The following is a 25,247-nucleotide window of genomic DNA, read 5'->3' as shown; positions in this document are numbered from 1 at the left end:
CTGCAGTTCAATAGCCTCGGCGAACACATAGAAAGCAGCACAACTGACCTCCAATCACCAGTCAGTGGCGTTGCTCTGCACAAATATGCTGCATCACGCAAACTGCTTGATTGACAATTACGAGAATGCATGGTGATATTGAGATGCTAGCGTTTCCTATTAACTGCGAATGCCCCAGGTACACCGACTGCGACTCGCTTGCCACGCAGCAGGAATTCGTATATGCTGCGCGGATTCATTGATGTCCTGTTCTCTGGCATGTTGCGCCGTGGCAGATCAATATGACCTTACCTCTGCTGCCTGCTTCTTTGAAACTTAATTACTGATATTCAGCTACAAAGTCATCATGCTCCGGCTTCCAATATTCATTGGGGATCATTACCAGCCTAATAAAACCAGTTATTTATCGGCTGCTGAGCTGACATTCAACCTATCTCCATTTACCTCAGACAAGTGAGGGGGGAGAACAAAAAAAAAAAAACATGAAAGTGTGTGATTTCTCTTTAAAGCTCGGGTTTTCTGCCCTCTCTTTTGCACAGGTGTCACAGCATAGACCAGTGGCTTTCCACGACACGTATCATTTATAAAAATGGATATATAATTTAGTCCTTTCCTTTGCGTGTGAGATTATCAAAGGGGTCATGAACTGGCTTTTTAAATTTGATTATATTGTTGTCTGAGGTCAACTTACGACGTTTGCTTAGTTTTTACATTCGAAACATCAAAATGAATAAATAATAGGCTATTTTGTACCCAAGTTTTGAGCCTAGCTGAAAAACGCTGGGTTTTTATCGGCGTCTCGCACTGAAGACTTGGAAGTAAACGCCCACTGATGTGAGTGGATGCACGTGGGGGAAATTGTTTTGAAAACGTTCAATGTTGTAAAATGGCGACCGGAATGATTCGCCCATACATGTTCGACCCAGAGTCTGTGTGTTGCACCGTTCCTGTCAGATCCAATATAGACGGCACACCCCCGTCCTTTACTCTTAATCTGTCTGCAAATCCAGTATTGTTTCCAAAACAATCCGCCGTGAAATGAAGCGAACAGACGACGATGTTTTACCCTCATCAGCTGGAACGTTATTAAAAATAAAGTTTATTTATTGGAATCCAGAGGAAGTTTATGCAGCGACTGTCTTCTTCCACAACAAGGTGCTGCACAATATTCTGTATCGCTCGGTAGCTCGATCCGGCTTGTCAACACGAGGTAGGCATCTATGTTATTTAGATATGCCTGTAATGCGCGAATCGGTGGGCGGGGCTAAACCGGCCGTGTTGAAGTAGGCGTTGATCTTCTTCTGCGGGGGTGGGGTTTTATCCTCTTTGACGTCATAGTTCCCACTTTGAAAATCGAGTCGTTTGCTGAGTCTGGTGTCAATAAAAGCTTTTATTGGACTAACAAGGACATTTTCAGTTCTGAAACTTACAGGATATTCTTATAATATGATGACCTCTTAGATGTCAAAAGCTGAAGGAAAATTTGATTTCTCAGTTCATCACCCCTTTAACATGCAGTAACAATGACGGATACACAAACTTCAATATTAAGCTTTTTCAAGAAATCACAGAAAGATGAGTGAGAAGGACAAAAAGTCCCATCTACATCTGAGTCTACTTCACCGTTCCACTAGGAGAGAGTGAGTGAATCGGCACCTGAGTTTTTTTCTCATTTCCAGGACATGCATATTTCATCACTGGACTGTAGTGAGACTTCCACGACACAAATCGGCACAATCCCAAATGATTTTGTCGCATTTTAAGACCGGAAATAACATAAAAAACTCATCATGTCATTTATGCCATAGAGACAAGAGTAAGACAACATTCTGTACAAACTGTAAAGAGTCAGCCCGTTCTCATCCCAAGACGTCATATAACTGACGCTTTTGACCATACTACAACATCCGACGTTTTAGGGTACCCTTTAACGTCAGTTAGATGACGCTATATAATCCTAACCCTACCCCAGACCTAAACCTGACGCTTTAGGTCTGACGCTAAAGGTAAAGCGGCAGTTAGATGACGCCCTAGGATTGTCATCTAACTGACGTTAAACGGTAACCTAAAACGTTGGATGTTGACGTATGGTCAAAAGCGTCAGTTAGATGACGTCTTGGGATGAGAATGTGTTGAAAGAGTCTGTTTTTATTTGTATACACTCACAGACTCGGCGTATGGGCTTCTAGCAAGCTCTTGAGGGCCATCTGAACTCTTGTTTTAGGTTGATATGTCTCGTTTTCTTTATGTGGTGGTTAGCAAACAGCGTTGCATTACCGCATGAATTGGAGTGTGGATCGCCTGTGACTCACTGTATTAGTTGTCTGACTCTATGCAGTGTACCGTGATGTCTGTACGGTGACAAATACGTACCGTTACACCCCTAAACAGTCCCTCCAGAAAAACGCGATTATGCGATCGCTGAATTCAATGCAAAATCAGCCAAAGTCCGCATATTTATGCGGGGGCCACATTTTTTCAAACACGCCGCACTTTCGCCGCATAAATTGACGATTTCCGTGCAAAATATGCGGGGTTTGCATAATTTTATAATCCTCGCATTTTCGTTGCAAAAAAGTCACATGTATCTTAGCAGAAAGTTGAAAAATGTTGCGTTTGCTTCAGACAAGAGCAGCCATTGACCCCTGTTTCCATGGGAACGTTGCGAAGTGACGCAATTACGCGACGCCAGACAGACTCACGGAGGCGATTGACATCTCACAAATCGAACTCGTATAACTGTCTGTCACACGTTCTACCGTCACATCGTTACTTAATAAACAACATAAGATAAAATAATTAGCATCAAACAGAAATTAGGCGCACATATAACACTGCAGAGAGTTCAACAGGGAGCGCGCAACTCTTAAAGGGGCCACACCTTATTTACACTCGTTACAGTCTGAAATAAAACAAGATGAGAAATTAAATATTCCCAGCACTTTCTATGATGTAGTATGCTTGCTTATCAAAGGAAGTAATAAGAAATGACTCTTACATTCGCCTAGTGAGAACAGGATGTTGGGGGAATCACTTTTTTTCTCTTTTTCATCAAACCGCAATTTCCCTAAATTTTTGCAAATTCCTGCAATTTCATCGCATAAAACTGCATAAATATCCTGCATATTACATCGCATTTTTAAAACGGGCCGCGTATTCAATCAATTTTTGCCCGCAACAATCACAAAAAAACTCTGCGTTTTTCTGGAAGGACTGAATTATTATGGTAAATGTTATATATAAATCGCAAATTTTTTCACAAATTTTTGGAAATTACCACCACAAAATCAGTCATTTTGATCGCAAAAATCACACAAAAAAATCGTGAAATCCTGGAGGGACTGCCTAAATTTCAATGTAGCTTTGTACATCTAAGACTCTTCGGCAATGCAAGAGTTGACGCTGCTCTAGCGGGTGATCGGTGCGCACATAAAATGTAATGCCAAACACAAAAGAGGAATACTACAGTGCTGGCAACAAAAAGCCAGGAATTATCCTGAGTCTGGAGCGGCGTTACGATGTTTGATTTCATGAGGTCAAGCACAATGTTTCAAACATGATTTTGATTATGTAAGCAAACCACTTTGTCAGAGCAGTTCTAGACATACGGGGGATGTTTTGCGATCAAATTTTAAAGTGTATTTAATATTAATGTGTTTGAATTGAACTGCAACATTTGAATAATAACTCATAGAATTACAATGTCATCCTTTTTATAGGTTGTATGTGTATTTTCTGATTGCTCAGATAACGCAAAAGTAGTACTTGGCTTAAACCCAGATAGCAAACTGACATTAAATCAACGTGGAAATATGACATCGAAACAACGTTAATCTGACATTGTTTTGCTCATCGAATTAACGTTGAACCAACGTCAGACGCGTCATTCTTTCAAAACTAACGGAAAATCAACTTGAAATCAACGCGTTGTTTCAACGTTATGAAAGCAAACCAATTTTCGATTTTCAATTAGCTTTGAAGAATGCCGCGTCTGACGTTGGTTCAACGTTAATTCGATGAGCAAAATCAACGTTGTTTCAATGTCATGAGAGACGTCGTTTCCACGTTGATTCAATGTCAGTTTGCTGTCTGGGAAAGGTTTCAGAACCACTGGCCGACAATATTAGTGCAATATTAAACAACATCTTTCTTGACTTGTCGTCACTTGTCATGCTCTGTGAATTACAGAAAATTAGTGGCAGGGACGATCCCTACATCATTGAATTGAATGACTTGCTCAAGAGGACACAAGTGATACCCGTTTATTTCATAGTTGTCTCTTTGATAATATCGAGTCTGCATTATTGGTACATTTTTACTATTGGTATTTTACCACAGAGGTTTGGCCTCTTAGCCCCTAGTTGTTAAACTAAGCTAAATTCTCTATTGATGTTCATACAAAAGTGTATTTCTGATTAAATCATTTGTTTTGCAACCAAATATTGTGAAGTTTTCATTAGGCTATATCATAGTGTATGTTTTACCACTTTGAAAACTCAGCATAGTCACCATTGGAGCTACAAGATAAGTAGATGTGTGATTATTTACATGGCATACGCTAAAACAGACGATAAATCACTCGTGCCACAGAGGCTGGATGCCACCTTGCTTTGCCTTTTTGCGCTTGTAATGTCAGTTGGAGAAACAGTGACCCCTAGAGGCCAAGTACAACACACACACACAGGGCCTTTGCCAGCAATCCCCCCTTTAACATTCAGATTAATATGGTCCACTTTCTATCAGCACACTCGCTGTTAATGCAATCTGCACTGCTTTCCCAAAGCAATTAGCGAAATGGATGCACTGCTGTTGTTTTATCAAAAACAAGTTGCATCCTGAAGCACATCTTAGCTGTTGATTTATTCATTTGTTTCACTTTAAAAGCCTCAGGCACATCTCTTTTTTTATACAGAATGAGCAGAGGATGCGTGAAGCCCAGCAGGCAGAGGTGCTTAGAGATATGAGCTGTAGCGTAATGTCGCATGAGGGAGAAATAGAAAATTATGATTTGGAAGAAGTACCTGGTATCTTTGTACAACAAGAAGTTGCAACAAGACCGATAAGAGTGCAGTTATGATGAGGAACGTCTATGGATGTAAATTGTTTGTTGATTGGCGTAAACTCCAGGGGTTGATCTGAGAAAGGGCACGTGTCTTTATGTGTGCTTAGACTAACCAAGAATAAAGGTAGTGTTTCGCTAAAAAAAATAAAAGGGTGGACAAGAATGAAGCATGCTGATTATCATTAACGTTGAAGATTGGAAACTATGATAATGATGATATTAAAGGGTTAGTTCACCCAAAAATGAAAATTCTGTCAGTATTTACTCACCCTCATGTTGTTCCAACCCCGTAAGACCTTCGTTCATCTTCGGAACACAAATTAAGATATTTAAGATATTAAGATCTCTCCTGCATACAGTCCATAGGCTTCTTGAGGTACTGGCTCTTGCTGTCCTCGAAAAGTCATTAAAGACATCGTTAAAATAGTCCAAGTGACTACAGCGGCTCAATCTTAAGTTTATCAAACGACGAGAACACTTTTGTGCGCAAAAAAACAACAAAAATAACGACTTTATTTCAACTATTGGTTTATTTCTCCCTCTGCGCGAGTCAGGTTACTAGTTTAATAGCGCAAGCTTCTGTTATTGTACGTCACACGCATCACACACACATGACCAGCGTCGGCCAATAGTGAGCCTACGTGTGACGTAGCTCTACGCAATCACACTACGTTAACTGACTTACAGGCTCATGGAGAAGGAAGTGAATAGTTGAAATAAAGTCGTTATTTTTGTTGTTTTTTTGCGCACAAAAGTGTTCTCGTCGTTTGATAAACTTAAGATTGAGCCGCTGTAGTCACTTGGACTATTTTAACGATGTCTTTAATGACTTTTAGATGCCATCAAGTGTCATTCCCTCAAGAAGCCTATGGACTGTATGCAGGAGCGATCTTAATATCTTAAATATCTTAATTTGTGTTCCGAAGATGAACGAAGGTCTTACGGGGTTGGAACAACATGAGGGTGAGTAAATACTGACAGAATTTTCATTTTTGGGTGAACTAACCCTTTAAGAAGCGGATAACTTTATCCAACACATTTTTTTCTAAGAGAGTTGGTCTCCTTAAAGCACGGGTGTGTTCTCAATATCCTGCCAATTTTAGCGATTTTACCCAAGATACTTGCCTGAGAATCTAGTAATCCTGAACACCTTGATTAGCTGCTTCAGGTGTGTGTAATGGGAGTTGAAGCGAAACCCTGGAGGATATTGGCCCTCCGGGAACAGGAGATAGAACTTTAGAGACAGAGTATCCACTTTTAGACATATATTCACAAACTTCTCTAAGCACTTCCCTACGTGGAAATCCCCGCTGCAATTTTGAAGTGCATTCATCAGAGGGAATTTTATTTGGACAAACCCTTAACCCCCCAATTTTGACAGAGGGAGCGAGTCTACTCATATGTACATTTCAGGCAGATCCATAGACCGCAATACAACGAGATTTTGACGTCACAACAGCAAATCGCATTTCTCGCACTTAATTTCCCCGCAAGTGATCAAGGGTTTAAGGCATTCCATTAAAACATTGCAAGGGTTCTGTCTGTACTGGGCACTTGTGCAATGTAATCGTTTATCAGCATAGTTTATGAGTCGGTGTTTCCCAGAACCATTGGACAACCAACATTCGCAAACAGCATCGCAAAGTTGAAACGAGAGCTCTCAACCTGTTGTTAGAAACGTAGTTATTGTTTGCATGGCATGTGGACTTATTCGATCCTTATCTGGAGCCAAATAAGCAAGCTGGCATTCAGTACAATCTATATATTTCATTAAGAATACATACATATGACATTTATGCCTTTTAGTTTGTCAAGTGATTCCGTTTGCCAAGAATGACCATGCAAGAATACGCAAAAAGACTTGATGGTACTTTAGTCACTGCGAGCCCGTTCTCATCCTTTGGCGTCATATAGGTGACGCCATATGACACTTCGTCAAAATACTACGCACATGGCACCCTTTAGCGTCAATATAACACGCGGAACCCAAAGCGTCACCTATATGACGCCAAATGATGAGAATGTGTTGTCACTGAATGTGTTCACTGAAAAAAGAGCACCATAAAGATTCTGCAAAATAACGTATTTTGCATTCCATGAAAAATAATAATATGGGTCTGGAACTATTCCTTAAAGGGTTAGTTCACCCAAAAATGAAAATTCTGTCAGTATTTACTCACCCTCATGTTGTTCCAACCCCGTAAGACCTTCGTTCATCTTCAGAACACAAATTAAGATGTTTTTGATGAAATCTGAGAGCTGGATCACTCCTCCATACTAGTCCATAGGCTTCTTGAGGAATTGAAACTTGCCGGCCTCGAAAAGTTATTAAAGACATCGCTAAAATAGTCCGAGTGACTACAGCGGCTCAATCTTAAATTTATCAAACAACGAGAATATTTTTTGTGTGCAAAAACAAAAATAACAACTTTATTTCAACTATTCACTTCCTTCTCTATGCGCCTCTAGTCAGTTAACGTAGTGTGATAGCGTAGAGCTACGTCACACGTAGGCTCACTATTGGCCGACGCTGGTCATGTCTTTAATAACTTTTCGAGGCCAGCAAGTTTCAATTCCTCAAGAAGCCTATGGACTAGTATGCAGGAGTGATCCAGCTCTCAGATTTAATCAAAAAAGTCTTAATTTGTGTTCCGAAGATGAACGAAGGTCTTACGGGGTTGGGGGTGAGGGTGAGTAAATACTGACAGAATTGTAATTTTTGGGTGAACTAACCCTTTAAATTCTAGCAACCATGCTTTAAATTAAAAACCTTTATTAATTGAGCTTTTATTTGTTTTGCAGAGACCCCAACAAACCAGTGCCTCAAGATACCAAGTTTATCCATACTAAGGCCAATCGTTTTGAAGAGGTGGCTTGGTCCAAATACAATCCCCAAGACCAGCTGTACCTGCACATCGGCCTAAAGCCACGAGTCCGGGATCACTACCGTGCCACCAAAGTGGCATTCTGGAAGCACCTGGTCCCTCATCTGTACAACCTGCACGACATGTTCCACTACACCTCCACCACCACCAAAGTGCCACCGCCCGAGACGACTCAGAATTCCCTGTCCACCAAACGTCCCAATAGCAAAGCCTGGCCGTTCAACACCAAGCGGCCACCAATGTCTCCAGCGTACAACAGCGAGAGTGGGAAGGAACAGTGGAACGGGGAAGAGGAACCAGGTCCTCTGGTGGTGGAGAACCCACGGGATTATTCCACCGAGCTGAGCGTGACCATCGCAGTTGGAGCTTCACTGCTGTTCCTCAACGTTCTGGCTTTTGCCGCTCTGTACTACCGCAAGGATAAGCGCCGGCAGGAACAGCACCCGCAACCCAGCTCACCACGAGCCACCACCGCCAACGACGTGAACCGCCACGGCCCTGAAGAGGAGATCATGTCTTTGCAGGTGAACCAGACGCACCACGAGTGCGACGCAGGACCTCCCGGTGACGCGCTGCGGCTCGCCTCACTTCCCGACTACACGCTGACTCTGCGGCGCTCGCCTGACGATATCCCGCTCATGACGCCAAACACCATAACCATGATCCCCAACTCACTAGTGGGCATGCCGAACCTACATCCGTACAACACCTTCACGGCCGGCTTCAACTCCACCGGCCTGCCACATTCCCACTCCACCACGCGTGTATAGCTTTATGGAGATCCAGCAAAGGGAGGGATGGGGGGAAAAGTCATTGGTTTTAATGAAAGCGTCAGGATGATGACAGAAACAAAATGATTTGAATAGACTTTTGCAAAAAGCAGTGACAAGTTCTTTCCAGATGTCAAGTTGTGCAAACCTGCCAAAACAGAACTGCTCTCATTCCTTCGAAAAGGGACGAGCGTTTCAAGCAGTATTTTTTCTAATCATCGTTTTAAGAGAAAAAAAAAACGCCTTTCTAAACAGAAACGGGCGAATGGGGTGATTGTTTTGTTTTTTTCTTGATTAAATAACAAAAAAACAAACAAAAAAACAAAAAACAAAGGAAAGTGCATTTTATTTCCCATCACAGTCTTTTGTGGGAAACACGTTTCAAAACAGTGGCCTCTAAGGTGACATCTGCATAATAGTGTTTGCTTTGCTTTTCGATTTCTTTTCAATGCCTTATAAAGAGCTGTTTTCTCTTAATTTGACGATCTTTCCCTGAGATGAGTTTGTGTGGAACATAGTGATCTGACTTGAGTGCTTGGATTTTAGGAAGCCTGAGACAGATGATTAATATGGAAACCGGTGGATTGAAACGGTAACTGCAACTCATTTTCCAGTTGCGTAACCTCACATGTGGTTTTTACTTTTTTTTTCTTCTCGGTTACACTGAAAATCTTTTGTTTGGAACTTTTCCACACGGCAACACTGGAGATAAAGACTTCTAAAGTTACTGTAATTGTTTTTGTTTAAAGAAGTGCATCTTTTACGACAAAATTATCTATCAGCTCCTGCGTCAAATTCCCATGAAATGCACACTTACACACAACGCTCAGAGCATCGTTTGACCGGTGCGCGTGTGTGAGTGATTATGGGTACGATCGGGAATATTTGAGTCTGTGTGTGTGTGAGTGTGTGTTTGATTGCCTTTTGCCATGTTTTTTTTTTTGTTAAATATTTGTGTGGGGGTGGGTGGGGGGAGGGGCTTATTTACCACTGCGTTGATTTTGTTCACCACAAGTAGTCTTTCAACTGCGTCTATTGTCGTCTGTCTTTGCGAAATAGAACTTTTTGTTATTTTAAAAAAAAAAGTTACATATGTCTAATTTTGCTTAAGAATTACAAAATAAATCTATTATTTTACATGCAAGAGAAAACAATAGCTTAAGATTGAACTGAACTAACTGACATGATTCCATTGACTTTGTAAGCGTTCCTCTTGACTGGAGACAGTGGCCTCTTTACACTGAATAACCACGGTGTAGAACTGTCTTTCTTTAAATATATATATAAATATGGGCATACATACATATATGTATAGGGCTTTTATGAAGATTTTGCTCCCATTGACCTGGAAGTGTAAATGACCATTGTTATCAATTATTAGGCTGAAAGCACCCATATTCAGAGGGCAGAGCAGAGTGTCTGTATTAGTTTTATCCTTGACACCGTAATCTGAGGCCACAACAAGTGTCTTTTTAATAGCTCTATATGTATATTTATGTATAAATATATTTAATATTTATTTATGTATACCAGATGTATACATGCTGATTGTGCCATGTGCCAAATTAAACCATAAAACTGGAGAAGAAATGTTTCCAAAACACTATTTATTTTCATGCCATGTTTATTTATTTTTACAGCTAAATGAACATTTTCAGCCTGATTTATGTTGCTCAGAATTGTGTGTGGGAGTCAGGGTACAATCCTAAATCAGACTCACCAGTTTGCTGTATGATAGCACAGAAAGAGGCGTAAAGACCCCGTAATGCAAAATTGTGTCACCCAGTGAGATTTAATGCTAAAACCTGCTAAAACGAGTCATTACATGATGTTTCAACCTGTTCAGCAAACGTTTGGTGAGTAAAAGATTGGTGAGAACATTATGTTCATTATTACACACCTGCAAACCAAAGGTATCACTGCAAAGCATCATTCCAGGCAATCGAGCACCTTCATGGTCGGAAACCAGCGTTTTCATCAAGTATCTATGAATAACCCCCCAGATAGCAAACTGACATTGAATCAACGTGGAAATATGACATCGAAACAACGTTGATCTGACATTGTTTTGCTCATCGAATTAACGTTGAACCAACGTCAGACGCGTCATTCTTTCAAAACTAACGGAAAATCAACTTGAAATCAACGCGTTGTTTCAATGTTATGAAAGCAAACCAATTTTCGATTTTCATTTAGCTTTGAAGAATGCCGCGTCTGACGTTGGTTCATCGTTAATTCGATGTGCAAAATCGACGTTGTTTCAATGTCATGAGAGACGTCGTTTCCACGTTGATTCAATGTCAGTTTGCTGTCTGGGCCCACATCCCACATCGAATGCAGCTGCAAAAAGAAAAAAGAGTGAGGATTTCTGAAAGTAAGCGTGTATTCACACCTGCCTTGTTTGGTTCGATTGAATCGAACTCTGGTTCGTTTGCCCCCTTGGTGCGGACCTTTTGGGCAGGTGTGAATACAGCAATCGAACTCGGGTGCGGACCAAACAACCGACCCGAGACCCAGCTGAAGAGGTGGTCTCGGTACGGTTCCAAACGAACTCTGGTACGGTTCGTTTACGGTGTGAACATGAACCGACCGAATTGCAAGAAAGCACTGCGTCGAAAGAGAATATTGCGCGTCTTTCTGCGCGTCGTGTGTGAATGTCTAATCGCGCAAAGATGTAAAAAAAATATCATTTGCAGTTCATAAAGCATTTGCATTTGACGAGTTTCCCCCTTAAAGCGAGTGCCGAGAAAAATTCTATATAAATGAAATGAATTATTATTATTATTATTAATGCAAGGATAGTTACAATACAAGGATGATGATGCGTTAATTTACGTTAAACTGGACAAACTTAATCGCAAGCGTTAACATTGACAGCACTTGTTAGTACACAATAAGAATCTCATTATTTGAATGAGTGAACAGCCCCTCTCTATGAATGAAAACTTTATACCTTATCCGTCTTCTGCGAAGTGCCACTTGTAACGCAAAGTTGAGATGTTGCCCAGAGATAAAAAAAAACAGAAGGTGGTCGAATGAAAAGATGCACGAGAGACGAGAGTTGTCGTATTTCCCCGCGTTAATAGAGCCACTCAAACGTTACACTCGTCGTCTTCTCAAAATCCGAATTACAACTTCGTATAGATGACATTGTATCATATGATCCTCATTAGTTTCTTCATATTGCGTTTGTACAGAATTAACACAAAATTAGTAAAAGAACAAATATTGCAGTATGAAATATGGAAATATCTCCATGCTGAGCCTTTTTTGCACTTCCTGGTTTCCCTTGAGAATCCTTGTCCAATGAATGGACGACCTTAGCACACGTGTGGTTTGGTTTACAAATTTTGGTTCACTTGCAAAAAGAGCAGTGTGAAAGCGAACCGTACCAAAAAAAAAATAAAATAATTTATTTGGTCCGGACCAAAGCAAGTGAACTATCGGACTTTCCTGGTGTGAATACACCCTAAGTTTGTTCGGACCACAATCGTTGAGCCTCCGGCATCGCTCCCTGCTGAAAATCCAGCTTAAACCAGCATGAATTACATTTTGGTCCAGGCAGGACTGGCCTGTGATTTCAACCGAACCCCTTGTCCCGTTTGACCTTCGTCAACCCCCTGCCACTCTTCCTCACAATAACTCGAACCCCCCTCCATTTATCTAGAGTTCTGTCCTCAAAAGTCACATTACGTTGAACTGTCTTTCAAATCAACGCACGCACACACCTTCACCTCGCAGGTTCTCCACAGGTGTCCGAGGTTAAACCGGTCCAGTTGGGTGAAACATAAGCAAGCACATAAATGTAAACTCTTCTTCATAATCCATTTAGCTGTGATGAAGAATCAACACCACGCCTCTGTGATTAAAAAGCTCTTGAAACTAGGCTTGAATCAGATCTTCCAGAACCTGAGTCATCTGCAGATGAGAGTATTTATTACTCAAGTGGGTGTTTAAGGATGTTTTGATGGCAGCGGATTCATCACTCATATTCAGTGCTTGATCCCTGATTGACTGAAGAAATAACACAACATACATCATGGAGGTCTCACTGGAGGTTTTCCTCGGATGAGTGTGTTGCAGACGAGGGTTATATTACAGACGGCATGGATATGAGCAGATACCCAGCAAACACAGAACGTTCCCCTAACGTTCCCGAATGGTCCCATGAGGTTATTTTTTTGGGAACCAAACAAGAACATTATAGGAACGTTCCGTCAGTCGGTGTGCTTTCGTTAGTTTTTGCATTTTAATTTATCATCGTCATGGTAAATTATTGTGTTTGTGGAGATTGCAAGATCGAGTCCACAAGTTTCCATTACAATAAAAGTGACGGTGCTATATAGCCTATCTTTCGTTCCTGGTGCGGGTTGAGCAGATGAACAGACGGGATTTCTCTTCTGCATCGGCTCGGAAAACGCGGTCGTGTGTAGCGTTCACTTCAGATCAAATGATTAGCATCCCGGCGATATGATGGAGTTCAACATCATGGTATGCCGAAGCAAGAATATTGATCGTCTTATACTACCAATATGGCATCAAATACTGTTATATAGGTAACTTAGTCATGTCGTGCCCTAAATAGAACTTGTAATTAAAAAAAAAAATTGGTTGTTTAAATACTCAAATCTTTAATGTTCTGTTTATGTTATAACCTAGGTGAAAAATATGTATTAAAAATGTACCTGAGTATAGCCTATGCTTTTAGTATAGAAATATACTCAAGTAAAGTTTTTATACATTTAATAGTATATAAATCTACCCTAAATATACTAATGTCTGCTGGCCTGTTATAGGATCGTAATAATCTGTACAATATTGTGAGCACAGTGTATATCGTTAGCGAACGTGTATACTATAAGCACGTCTCTCACCTAAAAGGCACCTGTCCTGTTCTCCACTGGTTCTCCTCACATCACAGCTCAATTTGTCTCTGACTGTTCTGTCTGACATTATCCTGGCCTGTCCCTGATCTCTTTAGCATAGCAGGCTCATAACTTTATGGCTTGATCCGTCATACGAGTATTTCCTCAGCGTCCGAAATGTCATGCGATCCATTGTTTTCCTGTTGTGTGAATAGACGGCTCTCCCGCTCATTGCGTCACGCCCGCCACGCCCATTTTCACACAAATTTTCTCACAAAAACGATTGCAGAAGCTTCTGTAGCGTGTTTATACGTATATTTTAAAGAAAATCTAGTTCCTACATTGTTTTTATATGCATTGACTCGTTGGGTCCTCTAACCTGCAATATGCCCTTTAAGGGAAAGTTCTAGGAACGTTCTGGGAACCAAAAACTAACGTTCCCAGAACCTAAATTTGTTTGCTGGGTAGAAACTCAGAGACCCTTGGGGCCACATGACAGACACCTCCTACAATATCTACTGACTAAAGGACTCGGGTGTCACGCTAAGCCCGAAGAATAGGCATAAGTATGACATTAAACGAGTTTTTAGGCTGTGCAGTGAAGCAATTTGATTGTAGCTTTGTTCACTTGAGCGTGTACCTGCCGTTGAGGAAATTACTTTAGCTCCTAGGCTGGGAGCCGCGGTGCATAACATCTTCTCCTCTGTGTCTTAAGTGCTGCTCTCATAAATCAAATGACTTTTCGCGCTTCCCTCTGCTGCTTTGCTCCTCTGGCCTCCTCTTTTACTGTAATGCGCAGTAGAAACTAACAGGATATTTCCATTAATTAGATGGACCATTTTATGACTCTTGTAGTAAGGTCTACATGTTTTACTGTGTTCAGCAATGCCGGTTCTCCCTGTACACACAGTACAGCCTGGTCTCATCCCAAGGCGTCATATACTGACGCTTTTGACATTTCGTCTACATCCAACGCGCATGGCACCATATAGGCCAGAAGGCGCCTCCTAGTGGTCTAACCCTACCCCAGACCTAAACCTACCCATAACCGAACAAAGCTCGGTGCGTGTTATACTGACGCTAAAGGGTGCCAAAATTAGATTCAATTTTAAAAGCGTCCCTAGGATGAGAACGGTTTGCACAGTAAGGGCCCCTTACTCTCAAAAATGGTTTACGGCTGTGCTTTAGTTTTCTTTTTGATTTCGGCTTTCAACGTTAATTAAAACATGATGCTGCTTTCCATTCTTTTCCTTTAAAGCGGTGCACTTTCACCCGCACATAACATCCAAATCAGTCGAATTTTGTTACGTGTAAAAGCGTAATAAACTTGACTTTTTGTCTGTGTGATCCAAAATGGAGAGACACACGAACAAGTACAGGCTAGTCTGGGTCAAATACACGCAAAATGTATCAAAATGTCCATCTTAGGCATTTTAAGTCACCATTGTGGTGATGAGTGTTTGCTTTAGTTGCTCTAGTTGGCTCTAGTTGGGCTCCAATTCTTCTTACTTTAACTTCTCTTTGGTTGTTGTAACTGTGTGTTTGTATAACACTATTGTTGTTGCATAGAAAGCCAAGAAAAAGTAAAATCGGCTGTCATCGGTTCCTTGTTGATGATGACAAAAACACAAAGCGAGCTTTTAATGATGTGTGTAGACTTTTGTCCTTATATCTGCTGTTTATAACCACCTATTTTGTGGAACTGTGTTATTCGGACCAGTACCATTAAAATTATCGCTTATTTGAAGGTCAATAAAAATCATGTGTACTCAATGTTTTGAGCAAATATATCACATAGTCACACACAGACATCAAGATTTTGCATATGATTCTCAACAACAGTGACAACCAAAACAAAAAAGCTTGGGAATCAAGGATCTTTTGTACTTTGAAAACTACCCATCATGCATTGCAGCATGAAGCTTTTTTTATTGTCACCGTTCTTGTGATACATACGCAAAATCTCGATGTCTGTGTGTGACTATAAGGTAAATTTCCTAATAACATTGTTTAAACAAGCTTTTTTTTATTCACCTTCAAATAAGTGCTAATTTTAATGGTATACAAATAACACAGTTCCACAAGATAAGTGGTTATAAATGGCAGAAATAAAGACTAAAGTCTAAACACAACATCAAATGGTCACTTTGTGACTTAGCAATCATCATCAACAAGCTGATGCCAGCATCTCACTTTTTCTTGGCTTTCTGTACAACAACAATAGTGTTATACAATCACACAGTTACTACAACCAAAGTAAAGTTAAAGTAAGATGAATTGGGACCAAGAGCCCAACTAAAGCAAACACTGATCACCACAATGGTGACTTAAAATGAAACATAACATCTAAACCTCATCTAAACAATGTAAGGAAATTACATTGATTTAAACATGAGTTTTAAACTCAATGGCCAACATTTGACCTAGTTTTTAAACTTGTACGAAGGTTCGATGAACGTCTATATCGGACATGCAGAACACGTCAAAAAAACACGTCATAAAAACTTTAATTCTGGCTCCTCAGTGGACGTCTTTTCAGCATCCGACTTTTGTGACACAGACGTTGAAAAGACATCTTTTGGACATCATGTTGTTTAGTGGGCAGTCTATCTAATGTTGGCCCACCAATAGATTTGAAATATTTTTGTAGTTTTGGCCAGATTACTAGTTTTAAATGAGTGATCTGAAAGGTTTTCAGACCGAAATGAACGGGTCCAGATCGGATCCGGATAGGGTCTGCCGCGGATCTAGTCTGGATCCGCAATCCGGATCTGTTCCGGATCCGTTGCGCTGTGCAAGTGGACTCCGTTCTGGACCTTGTTCTTACCTCCGCGGCAGATCCGTTCCGGATCTGTTTGCTATGTGGGATGTCACTAGACATTAAGAAATCATGCTCATTTTAAATACTTATCTCACTGACAACAGTAGTCCGGCCATGATATTGTCATTTAAAAAGTGAAGTCGCAGCCCTCGACTGATGTTGATGTTGTCAAGTTGTGTTTTGTTCTGATGCGTCACCCTCCACCGGTTCATTCGGGTTGCCAGATCTTCTCTAGTTACCACAGCTGCAGATACAAACGTGTCAGAATCGGATAAAAAAAAATTCTAACATTGCGAAACCCCCCAAAAACTCGATATGAATCTGAAATACTTTGTTACGTCTGAAATAAATAATTAACAAAAAAAAAAACTCACTGTTTAGGACTCATCACTTGCCATTGGAAGCTTCTTGTAGCAGCCGACATTCCTGCTGGATCCTGCAGCATATCTGGCAACCTCGAGTCATGGGTGAAGGCTAATTTGAAAGTGATTGCAGTACCAGTTTTGGCCACAATCTTGCATACAGCTCCTTTAAAGTGACAGCGGCCTAATAAACCTGCTGCTCTCTCTGGCATTAATGTTAACCAAACTACAAAAGAAAAATATAGCTGCGAGCAGCGATGGCGGGCCCAAGCCGGAGGCACCGCAACCCCGGTTCCTTTAGTTACCTAAAGGCACCCGGGTGGCGGTGCCGAAGGCTTTGGCCCTTTCATGATTAAATGTTAAAACGGCTTGCCATACTCTGTCATTTCGACTAGTCACAATTATGTTACAGATATCTTAAATGATAATACAAACTATCCAAAGTGTAACGACTAGACAGAAAGACTTTGTTGATATCTACAATGTTAATTCCGGACAGGCAAACTTAGCTTTTAAATGTTAAAAGGGCTTGCCATACAGGGACGTAGGCTCAGAGAGAGGCTCACCATATTCAGACCAAAATATCTGACTTCCTCTTGGTCTGAGCTAATGACTATGTATTAGAAAGTTGTACGGCTTGAGGAGTACAATGTATATACCGATTTTTGTAACTGTAGATAAAACTAACAACCCCACTTTTAAGTATATATATGGTGCCTTTAGTGTTATTCTGCACGACGTGCAAAAACTTAACCCCCGCTTTTTTAAGTATATATATATATATATATATATATATATATATATATATATATATATATATATATATATAAAGAGGGTTATTCTGCACGACGTGCAAAAACTTAACCTCCGCATTGACTGTCGAAGAGAAGTGTGCAGAAGAGCTTGCATCAGTGAGGGCTTTGCAAAATATATATACATACAAACACACACACACACACACATATAAATGAGGTTAGTGTTTTACAATATTAAGGAAAGCAAATGTATTGAAATATAGCACATTAATTTTAAATTCATTCAGCTTCAATTACCAATTTGTAGTTTACCAATTTATCTTACTTTTATTTAAAGCAAACTATACATTTAAAAGATTAGGGTTATATGCATATTTTGTCATTTAAAAAAATACAAAATTGTTATGCAAAAAGATAAGGACTTGCAGAAAAAATCTACAGTCAGCCACACACACACACACATAAACGCAGACACCAGCAACCCCCCCCCCCCCCCTCCCTCTTCCCCATACAGACACTGATAGAGACAAGATACACATCCAAACTGCAATATCTGACTTTCTTTTGGTCTGAGCTTCTTACTGTTAATTAGAAAGTTGATCGGCTTGACAAGAACAATATACGTGGCATGTTTTGTAACTGTAGGTAAAACGAGCAAAGTTAACACATTTTATGTGTCCTTTTTTAGTCATAAAATTATTTTCCTCGCCACGGCCAAACCGTTCGAGATATCAAAAATCCATCCGGAATTGAGCATCCTCAATGTCTTGACTTCATGCACACCGAGTATGGTGGTGATTGGTAAACACATGCGTTGTAATTTGATGTATTTCTCCTAGGAGATTTATTCAAACAACACATAATTCCCAACTTCCATTTGAACTGTCTTAAAACTTAGAGCAGAGATGGGCGCAGGTCACGCAAGTCTCAAGTAAGTCTCAAGTCTTAACCGTCAAGTCTCAAGTAAGTCCCAAGTATTTTTTTTGGGGGGGGCAAGTCAAGTCAAGTCACAGGCTATGTCAAGTCAAGTCAAGTCTTGTAGTAGGTTAAGTCAAGTGCAAGTCAAGTCACCTTATTATTTTAATTTTACATGCAGAATCTGATCTTAATAAAATGAAAAGACAAGATAAGTATTTGCCAGTAAATTACAATAATTTGCATTGTAAATACTCATGTTCAGTAAAATACACCATGGAATCAAACTAAATTGTAACTTCATAAAATTATTTATTTTTCACTTCTGCCAACAGTGTGTTTGAAATGTTTTAAATTTTCAACATTGAGTCCATAAAACAAATAACAGCTTAACATCCTACAGACTCTCTGAACACCTTCCTCTCTCTCAAACACAGTTTACAAACAATATTAAACTTTGTTACATTTCTCCTCTCTCTCTCTCTCTCTCTCTCTCTCTCTCTCTCTCTCACACACACACACAGTGGCGGTTCTAGACCATTTCAACTGGGGGGGCCAAGCTGGGGCCAGTTGTACTGTTAGAGGGGCCAGTTACATTTAGACCTTATCATTTTCTGCACTGCACTGAATGCATAAATAAGCAAAATACCATGTTTATAATTATCCAACAATTTGCATTTGCATTATATTTTTACATTTGCATTACATATATCAGTCTGTATTTGAATTTCCATTTTATTTTTTTACATTGAATATACAGTATGTATATATATATATATATATATATATATATATATATATATATATATAATTTTTACAAATTAATCTACGATTTTTGTGGGTTTTTTTTTTTTTTTTTTGCAAAAAGATCAGCAAATTATCCTCTAAACTGGCCTTTTTAGGGGGCTTTCCTCTCAGGGTGAATGAGCTTTTTTATAATTGTTTTTTTCCTGACATCTTTGAAAGACAGAAGCAATAATTAATGCATCCTTGGCCAGGATATAATTATAAAATATGACATGATTTTAAAAGTGACCTATAATATCGACTATGCAATACACTTTAATTTATCTAGTGCTAATAAAATTATTAAGCCTATTTGGAGAGAGAGATGTTTATAATGTGACAATATGTCAGTCATCGTGATTCGTGTAATAAGATGACTAGGCCTAGACTACTTGTTCTGAGCAGGTGTTGTCAGTGAACAGGCTGTAAAACTGTTGTCTAAGTTACAGACTGATACTAATTAAATGGGAAACGAATCGATTACCTAACGTAACCTCGGTTCTCTCTAGATGAGGGAACGAGCATTGCGTAAGCTAGCTTACGCTACGGGAAAGATTCATCTTACATCAGTCAAGTTGTCATAGTTTTTGTCAAACAAGTTGTGAATTTGTTGTAACATTAAAACAGGAGATCATGACTTACTCCGTGCTCCAAGTGATGTTCGGAGCTCCAGTGATTAGTTTCATCTGTGGGACGGGTGAAGAAACTTTCGGAAGATGTTGTAACAGAATCATATGAACAATTCCAGGATATGCTTTTTTTCATTGGTTGTTGCGTTAAATTTTACCCAGATACAATAGTGCCCTTTTCTGATTGGCTATTAAGTAGCACTTCTCTTTTTTTGATTGGCTGATGCGTAGCAGGGTCGACTGCTGAACTCCAGGCGAGACGCGCTTGATTCTCACGTGAGAGCGGCGCGGCCAGAGAAATTGCGTATATTAAATATATTATTAAGTTTTTCCGCATGAGAAATACAATGTGTGACGGGAGTGTGAGACAAAAGACTGAAACGAGTGACTGTCATGCTCAATGCGTGACACACTATAAAAAAAATATTTCACACTGACTCCACATTTAGGGGGGCCACAAGGGGGTCCAAGCTTGTTGTCGCAGGGGCACTGGCCCCCCCAGGCCCCCGCCTAGAACCGCCACTGCTCACACACACACACTTTCTCTCTCTCTCAAGAAGCAAAAACATGACTGCTAAAGGTTGTATCAGCGATGGCGGGGTAACATCACTTAACATCACGAGTGATATTCCCTTAGGCCACGCCCCCTTGTCTCCCCAAAGTATTATAAGCAATCATGCGCATCCCGTGTGCAGAACGATGCACTTGAAGCAACACCAAGTCACAGCACGCAACGCTTCACATTGAAAAGAACATAGCGAAGGGATGGTATCTATAATCTATGCTTAGTAGGGCTGCACGATTTGGGAAAATGTCATATTGCCATTATTGAGCCAATATTGCAATTGCGATTTGCGACTCCGATATAATAAAATGGTTTCATGAGTCCAACTTGCTTGGTTCTAAAGTAAAATGCACACACAGATTAATGTTTATTTCTCAACTCAAACTAAAAACAACAACAACAATAAATGATTGATAACACCTATAATGATCAATAAACCATCAACCAAACCAACATTACAGTGATTCCATCAATTGAAAGCCATCAACTTTTTAAAAAATTATTAGGCTTAAAAAAAATATATAACAGCTTTTAAATTAAGTGAACTTCAAACAATCCCCACATAAACCCATAATAAAAAACATATTTACCTGTGCCCTTCCTGTCTTAACAGGTACAGAAATTGAATAAAGTTATCAAACAGTCTGCGCTGCCTGAATCATAAATTATATATATAATAATCCTTATTAAAGCTACAAAAGTTCTTTACTCAAGATCAGTGAGTAATTTTCTAATTTCCCTTTGTTCTTTTAACTTTACTGAAAGAACGCTTTATTCGCTGCTGGCCCTTTAAGAGCACCCGTTGCCGAGACGCGGATCTCACACGCGCCTCATAGCACAACTCACAACTCTCACATTTTGGCATAATTGTGTGTGCTATTGTTCGTTCAAGCTCGAAAGAGAACTGTTTATTCTGGGCTGGCACACGGTCAGTGCATGCGCATTATGCGAGTCTCATCTATTCTAATCTAGGGCACTCACAGGCAGCTTTTCACTTCTTGTCGTGCAAAATGCGAAAAGGCATTTGAACCAATAAGAGGGGGATCTTGTAACACTAGTCAAAGGATGACAAAAAAGAAGAGATGCTGCGCTAATAGCCCTACTTTGTTTATTTCATTTAAAATCGCGGCATTTTGCGTTATATAATTGCATAGGTTTGAGATCGCTATTACGACTGCGATATAATTAATCGTGCAGCACTAATGCTTAGTGTATTCTAAAGGGCAATAAACTCCACTCCAGCAAGATAGTCATTTTATGCAAATCATAGACCTTTATGCCTTATCTACAAAGAAAGTATAATATTGGGAACATTGATCTTGAAGAGAGTGTCGTCGTGTTACTGTCGCAACCGAACGCGACGCGCTAATGCTGATGCATGGAGAATGACTGAGGCGAGATGACTTTCCGTTAACTTTAACTTAGAGACTAAAATATTAATTTTACCACACATTAAGCTATTGAATGACTTTAGAAGTCTTGGAATATAGTGTGAAAACTTGATTGTGCTTTACAGTTTTTTATGCCTTTAGTGGGGCTTAACAAAATAACACAATATGCAGAATGTCGGACGTCACTTATAGGCTAAACTGTTTTTATAGATAAAACTATTTACATTCGGCAGTCATGAAAACAAATCTCAGATAACGGTTGACTAGGTAACAATGTGTAATTTTGCGCCGGAGTTCTCCTTTAACTTACATTAGCTAGCTAACTACGAACGAGCTAACCAGATAACATTAACAAATTGACAAGCACTTACTGGGCAGAATATGGCTCTTCAAATGACGGACGAAATTGGAGGTTGTCATCTGACTGTCGATCTTAACGTTGCATGTCTTGCAAAGCGCTGTTCTTTTGCCATCTTGTTGTAAGAAATTCTTGAATCCAAAAGCGACGACGACCCTCGTTATCCCTCCGGCTGACATGTTGATGTGATCTGATGTAAGTGGGCGTGGTGTGCGCGTAAGGTATGAGAAGGCATGACTGATGATCTCTGATCCAGTCATGACAGCGCTATTCTCAGCCTGCGCTCCAGCTGGATCAACTTTATTTTTTTTTACATAATTTATATATTTTATATTCAAACTGAAAACATGATGTGATTAACACTCAAGTCATATTATTACATGCAAGTGTGTTTGATTTATGGACCAAATTTTCAGATCAAGTTTATGGACCAAGTTAATTTAATTAATAAACTAATTATATAAAACTATTAATGCACTACAATTAAACTGGTTATATGCCTTTACTTATAAAAAAATAAAAAACTTATTTAAAAAAATACCAGGCTTAAGGCATTTATTTTTTATGCAGGCCATACACACAGGAGTGAAATGGTTAATACCCCTCCCCCTACAAACACACACACATACACAGACAGGCAAAGACAGCAGGCTCAGATTGAGCAAGACCAAGTTATAATATTTGTATAATTTAATTTAGAAACAAATGATGTATAATTACATTTTTAGAAGATATGAGGCTTTTAGTGTTTACTTTTTTGACATTACTTTAATCTTTTGCCATAGTTGCACATGTCTATTGGCTAATAAATGTGATGTATCTGTTGAGTTTCAAGCAATTTCAAGCAAGCTAAGAGTCCCAAAAGCATCAAAAAATAATGTTAAAGTTTGTTTCGTTGCCACGGCATTTTGAAAGTGACACACTTCCTGCTGCCAGTTGGTGGCGCTATAACTTTGACTCACAATAGTCACATCCATGTGATCGGTCTCTTACAGCGAAAACACTGCTGAAGTTTCATCAAGATCAGTTAATGTATGCTGAAGTTATAACACACATCCTGTTCCATGTTTCTCGCCATAATTTCGTTTCCTCGCCACGGCCAAACCGTTCGAGATATCAAAAATCCCGTGGCACTTTTTCATCCTTAATGTCTTGACTTCACGCTGATCGAGTTTCGTCGAATTTGGTTCAGTGCTCTAGGAGCAATAATTTAAATTACATTGCATGTGTTTTAAACACAACCCTAAATAGCCAACTTCCTGTTGGGCTGGGGTAAAAAGTAAGAGTGTGAAGTATATATGAAACGATGAGATCTATATGTGTACCAAGTTTCATATTATTACATGCAAGTGTGTTTAATTTATGGACCAAATTTTCAGACCAAGTTTATTGACCAAGTTAATCTGATTAATAAACTAATTATATAAAACTATTGTCAATTCACTACAATTAAACTAGTTATATGCCTTTACTTATAAAAAATAAAAATAAAAACTTATTTAAAAAATACCAGGCTTGAGAAATGTATTTTCTTTATGCAGGTCATACACACAGCAGTGAAATGGTTAAGCCCCCTCCCCCTGCACACACACACACACACACAGACAGCCAGCCAGCCAGCCAGCCAAAGGCTCAGAGTGGCCATATTCAAACAAAAATATCTGAGTTTCTGTGGGTCCTAGCTAATAAGTGTCAATTAAAAAGTTGTCCGGCTCGAGGAGTACAATATACATACCAATTTTTGTAACTCTAGTTAAAACTAACCACCCCACTTTTGTCAAAAGGTGGCGCTACTGAGCCCTCACCACGCCCGTTTCTGCAACTTTGCACATGTCTACTGGCTAATAAATGTGATGTGTCTGTCGAGTTTCATGCAATTTGAAGCATGCTAAGGGTCTCAAAAGCATCCTAAAAGCATCCTAAAAGAAGGGTAAAGTTTGATGCGTCGCCACGGCAACAGTTTCAAAGATATCAAGAATCCATTCACAGGTCTACATCTGCCGTATGTTTACATTATACATATGAAGTTTGAAGCAAATCGGGTAAAAATAAAAGGGTGATATCTAAGCATTTTGAAAGTGACACACTTCCTGCTGCCAGTTGGTGGCGCTATAACTTTGACTCACAATAGTCACATCCATGTGATCGTCCTCTTACAGCGAACACACTGCTGAAGTTTCATCAAGATCAGTTAATGTATGCTGAAGTTATAACACACTTCCTGTTTCACGTTTCTCGCCATGATTTCGTTTCCTCGCCACGGACAAACCGTTCGAGATATAAAAAATCCCCTCGCAAACTTTCATCCTCAATGTCTTGACTTCACGCTGACCGAGTTTCGTCGAATGTGGATCAAAGCTCTAGGAGGAGTATTTGACATTCCATTGCGAGCGTTTTACAAACAAACCTCAATAGCCAAATTCCTGTTGGGCTGGGGTAAAAAGTAAGAGCGCGAGGTATAGATGAAACGATGAGATCAACGTGTGTACCGAGTTTCATATTATTACATACAAGCGTGTTTGAGTTATGGACCAAGTGTTCGGACCCCGTTCCAGGGGGCGCTGACGAGCTGCCCTGCCACGCCCGGGTACCATCTTCAGCCCGGCTCTGATGGCCGCGGGTTCTGACCCGTGTGCAAAGTTTCAAGAGTTTTCGAGCACGTTAAGGGCCCCAAAAGTGCCCAAAAGGTAGTAAAATAATAATTATTATAATAATAATAATAATAGAGAAGAAAAATAATCGCAAGGAAAACAATAGGGCCTTCGCCCTTTCAGGGCTTGGGCCCTAACAAGAGAATGAGATTCAATGCTCATCACTGAACAGCATTAGAAACTTTAATAAGAATCAATGTACATATAAGTAATTTATAAAGTGAAGACAATGATCTCATTTTTACAGTTGATTATTCACTTTCTATATAGTAGGCTATTATTAGTACTGGGCTAATTTGTTCATTTCATGGATATCTTTGTTATGTTGTATTTGTTTTTATTGTATTAGTTTTTTTTTTGTTTGTTTTTTTGTTGGTTGACAGTGAAATTGCTCTGAAGAACAGATTAAGGGGTTTGGGGTTATTTTGGGGG

General features: G+C 39.7%; 1 protein-coding gene across 6 annotated transcripts in view; it reads left to right on the top strand.

The window, feature by feature from the left end:
* nlgn3a (neuroligin 3a) overlaps positions 1–8,976 on the top strand; it is a 278,376-nt gene extending 269,400 nt beyond the window's left edge. For all 6 annotated transcript variants that reach the window (XM_089134683.1, XM_039694166.2, XM_039694169.2 and 3 more), the window contains one exon: positions 7,865–8,976. In XM_089134683.1, coding sequence (XP_088990809.1) covers positions 7,865–8,717 — 853 coding nt within the window. In that variant the 3' untranslated portion in view covers positions 8,718–8,976. The remainder of the gene's footprint in view (positions 1–7,864) is intronic.
* Positions 8,977–25,247: the final 16,271 nt, after the last annotated feature.

This window comes from Pimephales promelas, chromosome 9 (assembly GCF_988280905.1).
Source record: "Pimephales promelas chromosome 9, fPimPro1.hap1.1, whole genome shotgun sequence".
NCBI classification, from domain to species: Eukaryota; Metazoa; Chordata; class Actinopteri; order Cypriniformes; family Leuciscidae; genus Pimephales; species Pimephales promelas.
The sequence above is the reverse complement of the archived record's forward strand: the minus strand, read 5'-3'. Positions and strand labels throughout refer to the sequence as shown.